The sequence below is a fragment of the Megalobrama amblycephala genome, linkage group LG6, assembly GCF_018812025.1.
Source record: "Megalobrama amblycephala isolate DHTTF-2021 linkage group LG6, ASM1881202v1, whole genome shotgun sequence".
Lineage (NCBI taxonomy): Eukaryota > Metazoa > Chordata > Actinopteri > Cypriniformes > Xenocyprididae > Megalobrama > Megalobrama amblycephala.
Genome location: NC_063049.1, coordinates 46,102,280 through 46,119,393, shown reverse-complemented (window position 1 = coordinate 46,119,393; position 17,114 = coordinate 46,102,280). Strand labels below are relative to the sequence as shown.

At 40.5% G+C, this 17,114-nt stretch overlaps 2 protein-coding genes across 4 annotated transcripts; both read left to right on the top strand.

Moving 5' to 3' along the window:
* The first annotated feature begins 314 nt into the window (after positions 1-314).
* si:ch211-199f5.1 (protocadherin-8) lies at positions 315-9,166 on the top strand. 2 transcript variants are annotated; one of them, XR_007185486.1, is made up of 3 exons: positions 315-3,700; positions 5,446-5,641; positions 8,542-8,678. XR_007185486.1 is itself a non-coding variant. In XM_048194892.1 (3 exons), the coding sequence occupies exons 1-3, from the start codon at positions 1,303-1,305 to the stop codon at positions 8,883-8,885; spliced, it is 2,952 nt and encodes a 983-aa protein (XP_048050849.1). In that variant the 5' UTR covers positions 317-1,302; the 3' UTR covers positions 8,886-9,166. The 2 variants fall into 2 exon arrangements, 1 of the variants encoding a protein (XP_048050849.1); XM_048194892.1 differs by having other exon boundaries at positions 317-3,714; positions 8,542-9,166.
* Positions 9,167-10,392: 1,226 nt separating this feature from the next.
* cnmd (chondromodulin) lies at positions 10,393-17,092 on the top strand. Of its 2 annotated transcripts, none has more exons than XM_048194891.1 (7): positions 10,393-10,549; positions 10,643-10,783; positions 11,685-11,786; positions 11,871-11,945; positions 14,768-14,921; positions 15,235-15,377; positions 15,663-17,092. In XM_048194891.1, the coding sequence occupies exons 1-7, from the start codon at positions 10,517-10,519 to the stop codon at positions 15,882-15,884; spliced, it is 870 nt and encodes a 289-aa protein (XP_048050848.1). In that variant the 5' UTR covers positions 10,393-10,516; the 3' UTR covers positions 15,885-17,092. The 2 variants fall into 2 exon arrangements, with proteins under 2 accessions (XP_048050848.1, XP_048050846.1); XM_048194889.1 differs by having other exon boundaries at positions 15,660-16,444.
* Positions 17,093-17,114: the final 22 nt, after the last annotated feature.

Genomic DNA, 17,114 nt, shown 5'->3' with positions numbered 1-17,114 from the left:
GCATTTGTGGTTAAAAAGTATATAATGTTTATTTTTTTTAGAAAATGTCCGATGGTTTCTCTAGATCAGACTCTTATTCCTCGTCTGGGATCATGTAGAGCTCTTTGAAGCTGCACTGAAACTGACATTTGGACCTTCAACCCGTTGAACCCCAGTGAAGTCCACTATATGGAGAAAAATCCTGGAACGTTTTCCTTAATTTCTCTTCAACTGAAGAAAGAAAGACATGAACATCTTGGATGACATAGAGGAGAGTAAATTACCAGGATATTGTAATTCTGAACTAAACTAAACCTTTAATCCACAAGACTATAAAATGCATTGATTTTAATGCATTGTATGATATCATAACTAGTTTTAATACATTATAATGCTTTTCTATTCATTGAACACACCTTTAGAAAGTATAATGCATTAAAACTCACGACAAGTAACCAATTTCAGACGAGTCTGCAAATATTATAATGCATTTTAACAAACAATATGAACACCTTTATAATGCATTAGACATAAACGCTTTAAGTAAAGAGTGTTAATGTATATTAATGTGAAATGTAAGACCTGTAGCAACATATTAAAATAGCATTTCTATCCGCATACTCAAAATGAACAGTTTTGAGTATGCACAGCGCATGACAAAATTAATAAACACTCTTCTTCTTTGAGGATAGAAAAGTCACGTCACCTTCTTATTCTCACACAATTCAGTGCACATTTGGAGGTCAAATTATATGCGCTCTCAAAAATAAAGGGTATTTATTGGCATTGATGGTTCTGTGAAGACCACAAAAGCTTCTTTGTGGTTCTTTTAAGAACTGATCACTGAAAGATTCTTCAGGGAAACAAAAAAGGTTCTTCTACGGCATCACTGACGAAAAAACCTTATTTTTAATGTTACACGCAAGTCATTTAGAAATAAACTCATTGACATCATGCATTTGCATTTATATATACTGTTTAAGTAGCATTTCCATGCATAATAAGGACAGTCACACAGAAAGTCCAGCCAAATGATGAAAATGCAGGAGAAAGAAAGCGAAAGGTCTTTGTCCTGACACCCTCCCCGTGCGCGCGCAACGCCAGAGTCCTGCTGAATATTCTCTTCAGTTCCGTTATAACGCACTGGACACTGCGCTCGTTCCCACGCGGATCAGAGCCGTGTGAAGGTGTATTGGTCATTCTCGCGAACTGTAAATGTCATTGGTGTGTGCGTCTGTCGCGGGAGGGGTCAGAGAAGAAGCTGCACGCAGAACAAGTGACTCGCGCTTCAGAACCTGATGAACAGCGGGACGCGCGGCGAAGATGGAGCTCGCGCGGATACTTGGAGTTACGCAGCTGCTCATCTGCATCCCGGTGGTTGTGTGTGAGGAGCGGACGGTGAGGTATAAGATACACGAGGAGGTTCGACCGCCGATGGTCATCGGAACTCTAGCCAGCAATGTGACCTGGACCCCGGACAAAACGCGCAGGACTTTCCCCGGCATCAGGTTTAAGCTCATGAGTCCGTCCACCGGCTCCTTCATCCGATTTAGGGAAAGCGACGGGAGGCTGACGGTCGAGGAGCGCGTCGACCGCGAGCGCATCTGCAAGCGCAACCCGCGGTGCGTAATCACTTTCGACGTCGCCTTCGTGTCCGCCGAGCAGTTCGAGCTTTTCCACGTCGAGGTGGAAGTGCTGGATGTCAACGACAACTCACCGGAGTTCCCGCGCGCCGAGTGCACCGTAGAGATCTCCGAGAGCGCGGCGCTGGGGACGCGCATCGCGCTGGACGCCGCGGAGGACGCGGATGTGGGCTCGAACTCTATCCAAAGCTACCACTTGAGTGAAAACAGTCACTTCAGCATTGATATCATAACGCGAGTGGATGGGGTTAAATATGCGGAGCTGGTGCTCGTCAAAGAGCTGGACCGAGAATCCCGCGCTTTTTTCGCGCTCAAACTTGTGGCGGCAGACGGCGGGAATCCGCCGAAAAGCGGCGCGACTAATGTCACCGTCAAAGTGAAGGACTCTAATGACAACAGCCCGCTGTTCGAGCACAGCCATTACTCTGTGGATGTGCCGGAGGACACCCCTGCCGAATCCCTCCTGCTGGATCTCAACGCCGTCGATCCGGATGAGGGTCCGAACGGACAGGTTGTGTACGAATTCAGCAAACAGGTAACCACAAAGATTAGACAACTGTTTAAACTGGATTATAAAACTGGATTTTTGACATTGCAAAGCCCTGTGGATTACGAAGACGAGACTGCGTATGAAATCGACGTGCAAGCTAGTGATTTGGGGCACAATCCGGTTCCCTCGGTGTGCAAGATCATCATCAACATCAGAGATGTGAATGACAACCCTCCTGAGATCATCATCACGTCCATCGCGTCGGTGACCGACGGTGTCGCGCATGTTAGCGAGGCTACGGGTCCGGACATCCTGGTGGCTCTGATCGGCATTAAAGACAAGGACACCGGGGCCAACGGACAGGTGAGCTGCACTCTGAACGGCGGACACGGCAACTTCAGGCTTAAAAGAGCGTACGAGGGCAGCTACACCATCGTCACCATGGCACCTTTGGATCGGGAGAAGATTGCGGAGTATAATTTGACCGTGGTGGCGGAGGATTTCGGCGTTCCGCCGCTACGCACGGTGACTCATTACATCGTACGGCTCACCGACGTCAACGATAACGCCCCGGCGTTCAGCGCCAAGATCTACGAAGGGTTCATTGAGGAGAATCAGTTACCAGGTACATACATCACCACGATCTTAGCCAGCGATCAAGACTCGGGATTGAACGGGGAAATAACCTACGAGCTTTTTGATTCGGACACGAACAGCGTCTCCAGGTTTGCCATCATGAATCAAGCCGGAAACGTTTACGCGCTGCAAAGCTTCAATTACGAAGTGACGAAGAGGCTGGATCTGCGCGTCCAGGCCAGCGACAGAGGATGGCCGCAGCTCCACAGCAACGCCATTCTCGTCGTCAACGTAGTCGATCAGAACGACAACGCCCCCTTTATAACTCACCCGCCGCTCAACAACGGATCCGCCGAAATCCAGCTTCCCAGAGACGCCCCGCCCGGGTACATCGTGACCCGGATAACGGCCAAAGATTCGGACGCCGGTCTGAACGCCGAGCTCACTTACAAGCTTTACGACGACTTCGGCTTCGCCATCGATCCGAATACAGGAGAAATATACATCAATCGGAAAATCGCGTACGACGAGTACGACATGTGGAAAGTCTTAGTGACGGTCAACGACAACGGCCACCCGTCGCAGACCTCCACGGCCACCATTCATTTCACTCTGACCGAGTCGGCGCCCTCAAACGGAAACTTCTACGACGAAAGAGACGAGGATGAACCTAAACAATGGACGCTTATCTTAATCTTGGCCCTGACCAGCTCCTCGCTGATGTTTTTGGCTATTTTATCATACATACTATGCAAAAGTCGCAAAAGCGGTCCGAAGAGATGCGCTGACCTCCCTGACCCGGTGGATATTCCGTACTCGAACGAGAAGAACGCCGTCTCCGTGATCTCCAACCAGAGCGCCAATGTGTTCGACACGCACGCGTTTCACTCCACCGGCGTCATCGGCGCTCCTGAGGAGCTGCACAGCAGTGTTCAGGCGACCGCTGAAGTCTTCGACGAAACGCCACACACCTTCAAGAGCAAATACAGGAGTGTGGTCGGGGGAGATAGATGTAAGTGTGTGTGTGTGTGTGTGTGTGTGAGGGGCCGTTCACACTGGACTAGCTAGAGCTAGCTAGACGGAGCACAGATGAACCGAACACAGGGCTCAGAATGCAATGATGATGACACAAGATGGGACGTCCATCTGATGCACAGGCCAAAACAAAAGAGATTTTAACTTTAAATTAATAAAAAATAAATAATAAAACTTAAGATGCAATGCAGTGATCGAAAACCTGCATCTCACATACACTATCAGTCAAAAGTTTGGGGTTGGTAAGATTTTTTACAGTTTTCTAAAAAAGTCTCTTCTGCTCATCAAAGCTGCATTTATTTGATCAAAAATACAGTAAAAATAGTGAAATATTATTCCAATGTAAATCAGCTGTTTTCTGTGTGAATATATAGAAAAGTGTAATTTATTCCTGTGATCAAAGCTGAATTTTAAAAACACAGGTCTAAAAGCAGAAAAACAACGAGATGCAATGCAATTCGTTTGCAAAAACAAGTAAAATGGAGCAAAAACTGGTGCAGACAGAGCAAAACATTTTTTAAACTGAACTGCTTATCTTGACACACTTAAAAATGCAATGCTCACACTGTAAAATGCAAAAACAAAACAAAAACAGCAAAAACGTGATGCAACAGTCAAAAATGTCTGTCTGATGCAGACCAAGAATTTAAAAAATAATGAAGATGGAATGCACAGAACAGAACGTGGATCAAACTGTTTTTAACTTGACATGTTGTCTTAAAAACGTAACACTCATGGTGCGAAACACTGAAAAACACAGCAAGATGTGATGCAGTGACCAAAGGGGGCGCACACACACACACACACACACACACACACAGCTACACTGCAAAAAATGCTTTTCTTATTGTAGTATTTTTGTCGTTTCTAGTCTAAATATCTAAAAATTCTTGAATCCAGATGCTTTTACTGGAAAAGTAAAATGACTTGAGATATTTTTTCTTGTTTTCTGTGGATAAAAGTGAATAAAAACAAGCAAAATTATCTGCCAATGGGGTAAGAAAAATAATCTTGTTTCTGTTCAACATCTTGTTGTTTTTCTCACCCCATTGGCAGATAATTTAGCTTGTTTTAAGCAAAACTTTTTTAGAGAATTTTTAGACATTTGGACTGGAAACGGGACAAAAACACCAAGTAAGAGATGCATTTTTTTGCAGTCTAGATGTAGTGCAATGGAATGGAACCGAATGCACAAGTTTTTTTTTTTTTTTTAAATGGGAAAAATTTTACATGACATGTTTTTAAAAATGCAACACGTACAGCACGAGGCTCTGAAAGATGAGACGAGAGATGCAGTGAGATGTGACTAAATGGCCAAGAACTATTTGTAAACAGACCAACAATAAAAAACAGCACACAGCAATGGGACGGGTCACAGGGGTCACGAGATGCATTTTGCAAAAAAAAAAAAATGCAATGTCACTGACAAAAAAGAGAGATCCAGTGCAGTGGCCAGAAGGGGGCGTATGCATGTGTGTGCTACAAAACAGCTGCAAGGGTGCAGTGGAACGAGTATCTGAAGGTGTAACTGTTTTCATTTGTCTTAAGCTGTCTTTAAAATAAAAAGGTTCACGGCATGGGACGCAAAATTAAAACAAGAGTGCAACAGTCAAAGACTTCTATGTGATGCATGTGTATATACAAACACGCACAGAAGTGTGTGAACGTATGAACAGTTCATCAAGAAAATGAAAAGTCTCGCTTGTTCTCGTGTCTTCACAGGGATATTCTACTTTGCCTGGTTATGGCAAAGACAACGCTCGACCCATCACAGTGTGGAAAGGAAACTCCATGATGACCATCGCGGTCAGAGACCCACAGATCAGCGGAAAAGACAGTGGAAAAGGAGACAGTGATGTTAATGACAGCGACTCTGACATCAGTGAAGGCCTCAAGAAGGACTACACCTCATATAAAGGTCAGAGTCAACTCATCTTACATGCATGGAACCGTTATATATAATTATATATGTTTATACAGACACAAATATACAGTGAGAGTATATATGTCATGGCACAGGATCATGGTTGCGTTGACGAGGTGTCATGTGGATTTGTCAGGCAAACTTTGAGTTGTTTTGCAGTTACGGTACAGAGATGCTCAGATTAATGAGCTGTTGATTGGATTGGTTCACGTCAAGGTCAGTGTTGATTCATTTCTACTGCAACCTTGTTAAACGCTAATCCTGAGCAAATCACACTGCACTAATACAGCTGGATCGTGTGCATGTGCGCCGTCACGCAAACCTGAGGAGAGTGAAGGCGTTTGCTTCAGGATTTGATGTCCCAGATGTGTGGAAGCTTGTTTCTGCCAATAAATAAAAAAAATAAAAATAAAAAAGGTAATTGCAACTTTTTATCTCACATTTCTGACCTTTTTTCCTGGGAAATCTGTGTTTACGTCTCGCAGTTTTGGAACTTATCTTGGAATTCTGAGTTTATTTCTCGCAATTTTGACAATTTTATCAGAATTCAGAGTTTATGTCTCAATTTTAGCATTTTGACATTTTGACAATTTAGAAATTTTTATCGCAATTTTGACAATTTTATCAGAATTCAGAGTTTACGTCTCAATTTTAGCATTTTGACATTTTGACAATTTTGAAATTTTTATCACAATTTTATCAGAATTCGGAGTTTACGTCTCAATTTTGGCATTTTGACAATTTTTGAAATTTTTATCACAATTTTGACAATTTTATCAGAATTCAGAGTTTACGTCTCAATTTTAGCATTTTGACATTTTTGAAATTTTTATCACAATTTTGACAATTTTATCAGAATTCGGAGTTTACGTCTCAATTTTGGCATTTTGACAATTTTAAAATTTTTATCACAATTTTGACAATTTTATCAGAATTCAGAGTTTACGTCTCAAATTTGGCATTTTGACAATTTGAAAATTTTTATCACAATTTTGACAATTTTATCAGAATTCGGAGTTTACGTCTCAATTTTGGCATTTTGACAATTTTAAAATTTTTATCACAATTTTGACAATTTTATCAGAATTCAGAGTTTACGTCTCAAATTTGGCATTTTGACAATTTTAAAATTTTTATCAATTTTGACAATTTTATCAGAATTCGGAGTTTACGTCTCAATTTTAGCATTTTGACATTTTGACAATTTTGAAATTTTTATCACAATTTTGACAATTTTATCAGAATTCGGAGTTTACGTCTCAATTTTGGCATTTTGACAATTTTTAAAATTTTTCATCACAATTTTGACAATTTTATCAGAATTAGGAGTTTACGTCTCAATTTAGCATTTTGGCATTTTGACAATTTTAAAATTTTTATCACAATTTTGACAATTTTATCAGAATTCGGAGTTTACGTCTCAATTTTGCATTTTGCATTTTGACAATTTTATCAGAATTTTTAAAATTTATCAATTTTTAAAATTTGTATCACAATTTTGACAATTTTATCAGAATTCAGGAGTTTACATCTCAATGTTGGCATTTTGACAATTTTAAAATTTTTATCACAATTTTGACAATTTTATCAGAATTCGGAGTTTACGTCTCAATTTTGGCATTTTGAGAATTTTAAAATTTTTATCACAATTTTGACAATTTTATCAGAATTCAGAGTTTACGTCTCAAATTTGGCATTTTGACAATTTTAAAATTTTTATCACAATTTTGACAATTTTATCAGAATTCAGAGTTTACATCTCAATGTTGGCATTTTGACAATTTTAAAATTTTTATCACAATTTTGACAATTTTATCAGAATTCAGAGTTTACGTCTCAATATTGGCATTTTGAGAATTTTAAAATTTTTATCACAATTTTGACAATTTCATCAGAATTCGGAGTTTACATCTCAATTTTGGTATTTTGACATTTTGACAATTTTGAAATTTTTATCACAATTTTGAAATTTTTTATTGGAATTCTGAGTTTATTTCTTGCAATTTTGAATTTTTTTATCGGAATTCTGAGTTTACTTCTCACAATTTTGATATTTTTAAATTTTTATTCGCAATTTTGGCATTTTTTTATTGGAATTCTTAGTTTACTTCTCGCAATTTTGAAATTTTTATCGGAATTCTGAGTTTACTTTTCGCAATTTTTACATTTTTTATTGTAATTCTGAGTTCTCGCAATTTTGGCACTTTTGCTCAGAATTCTGAGTTTACGTCTCACAGTTTAGACAGTTTTCTTGTGAAGTAGAGTTAACATGATGTGTAAATTTAATGTGTCTGTGTTTTTAGAACTGAATGAATGATTTGGGAAATTGTGCCAGCTGAATCAGTTATAGTGTGTTAGCAAACGAGAAAAACTGTAATCATGCAGCGTGGATTTTGGATCAATGTGGACGGATGCCAAGCTGATAGATACAGATTTTATTCCAGGAAAAAGTTACAATTGTGAGATATAAACTCAGAATTGCAGAAAAAAAGTCAGAATCGTGAGATATATACCAGAATTCTGGGTAAAAAACTCCAGATTGTGAGATGTTAACAATTCTGACTTTTTTTCTCACAATTGCAATATTTAAATGTGCAATTCTGAGAAGAGTTGTGAGAAAAAGGTCGCAATTACCTTTTTTATTCTGTGGCACAAATGAGCTTCCATACAGACGGCGGTTCATCCTGAGCTGAATAATGACTCTATTGTTTTCTGTCGAGCTGCTTCACAGCTGAATCTGAATTCAACTCATATTTGACAAAGTTTGCATCGTTGATTCTTGTTATTTTCCAGTTTATCCCTGTGAAGCTGCTTTGAAACAATCTGTACTGAATAAAGCACTATAGAAATAAAGCTGACTTGACTTGACTAGATGTGTAATGGTGTTTTCCCAGGTCTGTGGGCTTGTACCAGTGAATGCAGGATCCTGGGCCACTCAGACAGATGTTGGAGCCCATCTGTAAGCAGAACCAGCGGGAGCATTAACACCAGACATCTCTCGACCTTCTCAAGGACGAGGCCGTCCTCACAGGCCGCAGGGCTTCAGAGGAGCAGCTACGACACACAGACGCCCAGAAGCGTGGCCTTGCACAGCCTCTCAGAAGATCAGCAGAGTCAATACGATTACATTCACGTCTGCTCTCCACAGTCACAGAGGAGACGAGACACTGAGGACAGAGACGGCACAGTGTTCACGCACTCCACAGACAGTCCCGGGAGGTTCACAGACACAGCCTGAGACAGTTCCTCATCGTGATGTTGCTGTACATACTTTTATCTTTGACTGCATCGATGTTTTGTATATGCAAAATATATTTTTGAACAATATTACCTGTTTTCTCATAGCATGTTTCAGATGATTATAATGTGATTGTGTTTGTCACTTTGGTCACACTGTTACACACACAAAATGTCTTTTTTTAAAGCTACAAATGTTGCCACTTTTATAACATTTACTTACACGAGTTGTTTCTTTCTAAGAAATAAAAACATGAGAAATAAAATAAGTTATTGATCAAATCTGCAGTGTTTTGTATCCTTGATGAAACCAGTGAAAAGTACAAACACAATTTATGGTCAAATTTCATTCGCACAATTGCTTAAATGATGTTCTTCCTCAGTGTTTCCACTACAAATATCAAAACATTCTTAAATCAAGATACAAAATGACTGAAGATATTAACCCTCTGGTGCTCTTCACATGTCTGCAAAGTCAGGATTGTGAGATATAAACTCAGAAATCCGGGGAAAAGTCTCTCAATTTGGACATTTTTCTCGGAATTCTGAGTTTACGTCTCTCAAGTTTGACATTTTTCTTGGAATTCTGAGTTTAGAATTCTGGGAAAAAGTCAAAATTGCACTCTGGTGCTCTTCGCGTTTCGGTCAAAAATGACCGCATTTTTTTTTATTGAATGAAATGAATGTACTATATTTTAATTTCATAAGGTTTTTTATTTATTATTTTGTATTTTTAGGGGATTTTATGGTACTAAATTATATGTACGCTGTAGTTATAATCCATTTATTCACTTTTCAAGCATAGACCTGAAAATGAAATTTCCAATTAAAACTGTCATAAATTTTGAATGCTTTAGAGACTTAATTTTGGTCTCTTTTCAAAGACGACACTTGGGAAATTATTGCTGATGTGAAAAACTACAAGAAAATCAAAGCTATAAATCTAAACAAGTTGTGTTCCAAATTTGAGGTTGATATCTCAAAAAATGAGCTTTCAGTCAGATTTTGTTTGGCCGCAGTACCAAACGTTTCCACTAGATGAAATTCGTCTCCCATTCATTTAACTTTTTTGAATCATGTCCATGATTTTTGTGTGTGTGTTCACATAGCAAGTGCCAAAACCTTTACCAAGTTTCATACAACTCAGATGAAGTAAAAACAAAATTAAAAAACAAAACAAAAACGTAAACATTTTCGGTCAAAAATGACCGAAGAGCACCAGAGGGTTAAGTCTTGTTTACAGAAAAAAAATGTGAGTTTGTGCTTAAAACAAGAACAAATATCTGCCAGTGGGGTCAGAAAAATAAACTTCATTCAAAAGGAAAATAAGATTATTTTTCTGAGCCCACTGGCAGAAAAATTGTCCTTTTGAAAAGCCTCCCATGGATTTACAGCAGGACCAATAGAGCGAATTCAGGCCTCTTTTTGGAACATGAATTCATTTAAAATGTGCGAGAATCGTCTGTTTTCTCAGGCCACAGAAAATCCCTGGAGAGGAATTCCAGTCTTGAGTTTCTCCGGGATCTTGTTTATTTTCCCTGAATTTTTTCTTCTCTCTCACCTACATGACAGAAACTTGAGAGAAGCTGCACAAAGTCACAAAGCTTTGCTTTCAGTAGACGCAAGAACACCATGGAGGAAACATCAGAAAAAGCTCCTGTTGAGGTAGATGACGTTCACTTTTATCTCTAAACATGACATTGCTTCACATTATAACTCTATCATACTTGATCTGTGTCTATATACGTTCTGCATAAGGCTTACGGTAGCGTGAGCCTGAAGCCCAGAGGGTTTATGCGTCTCAGGAGGACGGCGGTCGTCGCCTTCATCGCCGGAGCCGTACTGCTGCTGTTTGGAGGCATTGGAGCTTTTTACCTGTGGAAAGTCACTGAAAAAGAAGTAGGTAGTGTCTCTTACACCGGGACAGCATTCTGGATCAAAATTAGTGCAACAGTGGTTCAGCTTTTCAAGGCTTTTGGGAGAGTCTATCAAATTCTGCACCAAGTCTAATCAATCAAAGCAGTGCCTGATGAAGTAAATCAAGGTGGAAATACAGAATTTACTGTGGAAACAAAGACGCCTCTGTGTAATGATGAAAACCTTTTTACACTGGACTATTTGTTCTTCTCAATGTGCAGCAAATTGTTCTGTGTTTTGGGTGTAATTTGCATTCACGCAGTCATGGGGGGAATCCTGTAACACTGCTATATTTTTAATATTCTGCGTTGCATAATCACCCAGCGCACCATTTTTGCCCATTGCGCTCTAGAACTGCATCCTGATGCAATGGTGCAGACGTGTCGATATTTAAAGCACACATGCAACGAGTTTGAGCCTGAATATTTCAATTGCAGTTTGTCTCAGCAAAGTGTCAGGAATGATCAATAAAGCAGGCTGCGTTGTGTTTGCATTTGCAGCCATTGATTTCAGGCACCTCTGGAATTTCAAAAAATCCGGCAGGTTAAAGACGGCAAACAAAGAGGTCTGTGTGCTGGGTTATAATCACGCAGTGTGAACAGAGCAAACAGATCAGCAGGCATCGCTTCCTGACAGAAACATAAATGACCAGTCAGCAGTCGAGCTGGACCCTTGAGCAAACGACCTATACAACAATATTACGTTTTATATGGATTAAAGCAGTGGTTCTTAACTATGTGCAAAAGAAAGCATGTATTATTATAGCAATTATTATTTACTTAGCTGTTTATTTTCACTTGTTTAGCCAATAATTCGCACAACTTGGAAGCGTTGGTTTTCCAACTTGGTTTTCTTTCTGAGTTTTGTATGTTGGTGTCGACAGGCGATCAGTGCTCACTACAGTAGGAACATCGATATAAAGATGATAGAGGAAGATTCCGATGCTGGAGAAGGGAAAATTGTGGAAGTTCAAGACTTTAAAGCTGTGAGTAGCACATAATAAACCTGTTCATCATATTTCAGAGCTATTCATGCAATAACAGCATCATTTTTCTGGACTCTTTCACAGGGCATCACAGCTGTCAAGTTTCCTGGAAAAGAGAAGTGTTACATCAAATCACAAGTCAGAACTGAACTTTCTGAGGTGAGACCTGCCATCATCACCATTATGTGTCATTCTATATATTAGTATCATTGAAGTATAATAAATTATCATTCATTAACTATAAAAGCCGTCAGTTTTTCTGCACATTTAGAGGCTGTTTTGACCATATCAGAAGTATTTCTCTTTGATAAAATGTAATCGAAATTGACATCTAAAAATAGCCCTGCAGAAATTATCATAAATCGACATCTACATGAGGTAAATGAGATATTTGATTAAATGACGATAAAAACCTTCATCGAGCTAAATGAAAGGTAATTAGTTGTAATTGTGCCTACAGATACACCTTCTCATAGAACTTCACATATTTTATCATCTTAAAATGTTCACTTACTGCTGAAGTGTGTAATTTCGACATCATTAGCATCACTAAACAGAATTTCATACAGGTTTCCTAACCACGCCCATCTGCTGTCTGTCAAACAGGTAGTCCAGCCTCAAAGTCATTGGTTGAGCCAATGCTTTTATGCAAGGATCACACAACAATAACTATAACTATAACTACTAGCATCCACACCAACGCACAATTTCGTTGGAGTAATTGGCGTGCCAACTGTTAAAACTTTCCGACATGCCCTCTACCTTTCAGACATGCCCAGTACCTTTCAGACACACCCACTACCATTCGACACGCCCACTACATTTCAGACACGCCCAGTACCTTTCAGCACACCCACTACTTTTCAGACACGCCCCCTACCTTTGAGCACGCCCAATATCTTTCAGCACCCCCCTAACTTTTGACACGCCCACTACCTTTCTGCACGCCCCCTAACTTTTGACACGCCCACTACTTTTCAGACACACCCACTACCTTTCAAACACACCCAGTTCCTTTTAGCACACCCACTACTTTTCACACACCCACTACCTTTCGACATGCCCACTACATTTCAGACACGCCCACTACCTTTCAGCATGCCCACTACATTTCAGACACGCCCAGTACCTTTCAGCACGCCCCCTACCTTTCAGACACACCCACTACCTTTCAAACACGCCCAGTTCCTTTTAGCACACCCACTACTTTTCTGACACACCCACTACCTTTCGACATGCCCACTACATTTCAGACACGCCCACTACCTTTCAGCACACCCACTACTTTTCAGACACGCCCCCTACCTTTGAGCACGCCCACTATCTTTCAGCACCCCCCCTAACTTTTGACACGCCCACTACCTTTCTGCACGCCCCCTAACTTTTGACACGCCCACTACTTTTCAGACACACCCACTACCTTTCAAACACACCCAGTTCCTTTTAGCACACCCACTACTTTTCACACACCCACTACCTTTCGACACGCCCACTACATTTCAGACACGCCCACTACCTTTCAGCATGCCCACTACATTTCAGACACGCCCAGTACCTTTCAGCACGCCCCCTACCTTTCAGACACACCCACTACCTTTCAAACACACTCAGTTCCTTTTAGCACACCCACTACTTTTCACACACCCACTACCTTTCGACACACCCACTACATTTCAGACACGCCCAGTACCTTTCAGACACACCCACTACCTTTCAAACACACCCAGTTCCTTTTAGCACACCCACTACTTTTCACACACCCACTACCTTTCGACACACCCACTACATTTCAGACACGCCCAGTACCTTTCAGACACATCCACTACCTTTCAAACATGCCCAGTTCCTTTTAGCACACCCAATACTTTTCAGACATACCCACTACCTTTTAAACATGCCCAGTTCCTTTTAGCACACCCACTACTTTTCTGACACACCCACTACCTTTCGACACGCCCACTACATTTCAGACACGCCCACTACCTTTCAGCACGCCCCCTACCTTTCAAACATGCCCAGTTCCTTTTAGCACACCCACTACTTTTCTGACACACCCGCTACCTTTCGACATGCCAACTACATTTCAGACACACCCCCTACCTTTCGGCATGCCCACTACCTTTCAGCACACCCCCTACCTTTCAGACACGGCCAGTACCTTTTAGTACGCCCACTACTTTTCAGACACACCCACTACCTTTCGACACGTCCAGTACCTTTCAGCACGCTCACTACCTTTCAGCACCCCCCCTAACTTTTGACACGCCCAGTACCTTTCAGACACATCCACTACCTTTCAAACATGCCCAGTTCCTTTTAGCACACCCAATACTTTTCAGACACACCCACTACCTTTTAAACATGCCCAGTTCCTTTTAGCACACCCACTACTTTTCTGACACACCCACTACCTTTCGACACGCCCACTACATTTCAGACACGCCCACTACCTTTCAGCACGCCCCCTACCTTTCAAACATGCCCAGTTCCTTTTAGCACACCCACTACTTTTCTGACACACCCGCTACCTTTCGACATGCCAACTACATTTCAGACACACCCCCTACCTTTCGGCATGCCCACTACCTTTCAGCACACCCCCTACCTTTCAGACACGGCCAGTACCTTTTAGTACGCCCACTACTTTTCAGACACACCCACTACCTTTCGACACGTCCAGTACCTTTCAGCACGCTCACTACCTTTCAGCACCCCCCCTAACTTTTGACACGCCCACTACCTTTCAGACACGCCCAGTTCCTTTCAGCACACCCCCTACCTTTTGAGCTCTTTAAAGCATTTAGTGTTAGTGTTTAAAAGGTAGGGGGCATATATATAAATTTTATATATATATATATATATATATATAATTTATACATAACTATATTAAATTTATAAAACAAATCCATGTCTTTAAGCCTGGAAGAGGTAGAAGTTTTAGTTTTCAGTGTTCAATCATAAGTTGTTTTAATTTCCAATAGGAGGAAGACACTGTGGCAGTAAAATCTGAAGTGGCGTCTCTGGTTTGGATAGCATCTGAAGAACCACTGAAGGACAACAGTTTTCTGAGCCCTGAGATACTGAGATTCTGTGGAGATCTTCCCATTTACTGGCATCATCCTGCAAACGCCAGAGGTACTTCATATTTCCATTAAATAAACCTGCAAAACATGAAAAGCAATGATAAAGATCAAGGTAATGATAACATATCAATCTCTATACTGTACAATTAATAGTTTTGTATAAGCCATATAATGTCATTCATCAAGCCACTCAAAGCACTTAAACATGTTTTCAGATACAAATACGTTGAGCCCAGTGGGGATATTTAATGCAAATGCAGTTACACGGTGACCATGAAATTTGTGCATGAGGTCATTACCATCTAAAGCTTAGCAATGTCTCACTCTTTAATGCTGCTTATCTTCATTCTCGGCTGTTTCTGAAGCACTGAGGAAGAGGAGAAGTGTGACGCGGGTGAGACGGCAGAGTACAGGTGGATCAAACAGACAACAGGCGAGACGTCGAAACTCAACAAGTTCAGTCAGAGAGGAGGAACGGCCTGAGTACAACCCTGAGAATCCTTATCATGTAAGAAATGCCTTGATAATAATCATAAATGTTTCTTGAGCAGCAAATCGTCATATTAGAATGATTTCTGAAGGATCATGTGACACTGAAGACTGGAGTAATGAAGCTGAAAATTCAGCTTTGCTCTAGCGACTGATGCTTTCTTTAGCTTCCTTGTTAGAGTACCCGCCACCTATGTCAGCGTACCCGGGTTCGAGTCCCGCTTAGAGTGGGCGGTTTGATCAGCAGGGGTTACACCTCCTTAACTCCATGCTCACCATCTCTTTCATCTCCTCTCTCCAGCAGAATCAGGAGGGTTCGGAGGGACACATGGTATTCGATCCCATGTTGGACCATCGTGGGATCTGCTGTACCGAATGTCATCGCAGTTACACCCATTGCGAGAGAGTATGCGAGCCACATTTGGGCTACTGGCCGTGGCCCTACAACTACCACGGCTGTCGGCAGGTCTGCAGGGTCATCATGCCGTGCCGCTGGTGGGCGGCTCGTATGCTGGGTCTCGTGTAAGGCCTGCGGTTTCTAGCTAAAGTCACAGCAGATCTGCCCTTTAAGTCCATATGAGCTATAATGAGGTATCAAAGCGACTCAAAGCTCCAGTGTAACCAACAAATGTCAGACATGGATGTGTTTTGATATACAAATAAACATAACTAGCACTAGTTGAGAATATGTAGAGTGTTTTTAGGACTATCCAAAGATGTTTTTTGAATGATATACACTTAAAGGTAACACTTGCATTAGTTATAATGCTTCTACAGTATTTATTAATCTTAATGTTAATTTCTACATTTACTAATACATTTTTAGATGTGTTAACATTAGTTAATGCACTGTGAGCTAACATGAACATATGTATTAACTTGCATTAAGAAAGATTAATAAATGCAGTGCAGTTAGTAGTTGGTCATTGCATTAATCAATGTTAACAAATTGTAAAGTGTAAAGTTTGTCCAACCAGTGTGTATGAAAACAGTCATTCATTTTGCAATTCTGTTTGGTACTGCAAGTGGCACAGAAATTAAATCTTCAGTTTTACATGAACTTTATAAAATGCAAACTGGAAAATACTCTTCTACAGCTTCCAGTTCATTAACAAGTTCTGAGTGGGATGAAACTAATGTCATCTGGTGTCTCGGAGTTGCAACCTAATTTTTCAAAATCCTCTGCGTAGGCATTAATAACTCATTAAGCTTAGGCTTGGTTTGCTATGAAATAAATAAGATAACACGACAGTAATCGTTCGGCTAATCCATGAATTAACCCACTGCGATCTGCAAGGTTTAAAACACCTTCTGAGCTTTTCATAAATGGTTTTAGTGTATGTCAACTTTTTGAAATGAAAAGCACATCACTTTGTTTAGAAACGAGGTTCAAAGGTCTGGTGTGTTTTTTCTCCCCCCATTTATATTTGCAAATAAAAAATGGGGGATTCTGACACATTTAAAACCAATTTATGATGTAAAATGAAGCAGAAATATTTCACATCGTGCACTACTTTATAACTTTCTGTGTGCAGGTGGTCAGATTTTCATTCATCGCTCAAATTGTGTTGCTGATAATAATTTGTAGTGAACATGTACAGTATTAAAACACAGGCATTTTCACTCTTATGGACCCATAAATCTCTCTCATCATCTTAAACTAACATGAGTTCTGTGCTACTGTTGCTGAACGAGTCACCTAAATAAAATATGATATTTCAAATATAAAAACAACCTTATCCACTTCAATAATTTG

Excerpts from the sequence above, each read along its gene's own strand:
- si:ch211-199f5.1 (XM_048194892.1), top strand. The coding sequence starts at position 1,303 with ATGGAGCTCGCGCGGATACTTGGAGTTACGCAGCTGCTCATCTGCATC. Across the intron at positions 3,715-5,445 it reads ATAGATGTAAGTGTGTGTGT|GGATATTCTACTTTGCCTGG; the intron begins GTGTGTGTGTGT and ends GTGTCTTCACAG. Across the intron at positions 5,642-8,541 it reads GGACTACACCTCATATAAAG|GTCTGTGGGCTTGTACCAGT; the intron begins GTCAGAGTCAAC and ends GTGTTTTCCCAG.
- cnmd (XM_048194889.1), top strand. The coding sequence starts at position 10,517 with ATGGAGGAAACATCAGAAAAAGCTCCTGTTGAG. Across the intron at positions 11,787-11,870 it reads AAGTTCAAGACTTTAAAGCT|GGCATCACAGCTGTCAAGTT; the intron begins GTGAGTAGCACA and ends ACTCTTTCACAG. Across the intron at positions 14,922-15,234 it reads TCATCCTGCAAACGCCAGAG|CACTGAGGAAGAGGAGAAGT; the intron begins GTACTTCATATT and ends CTGTTTCTGAAG.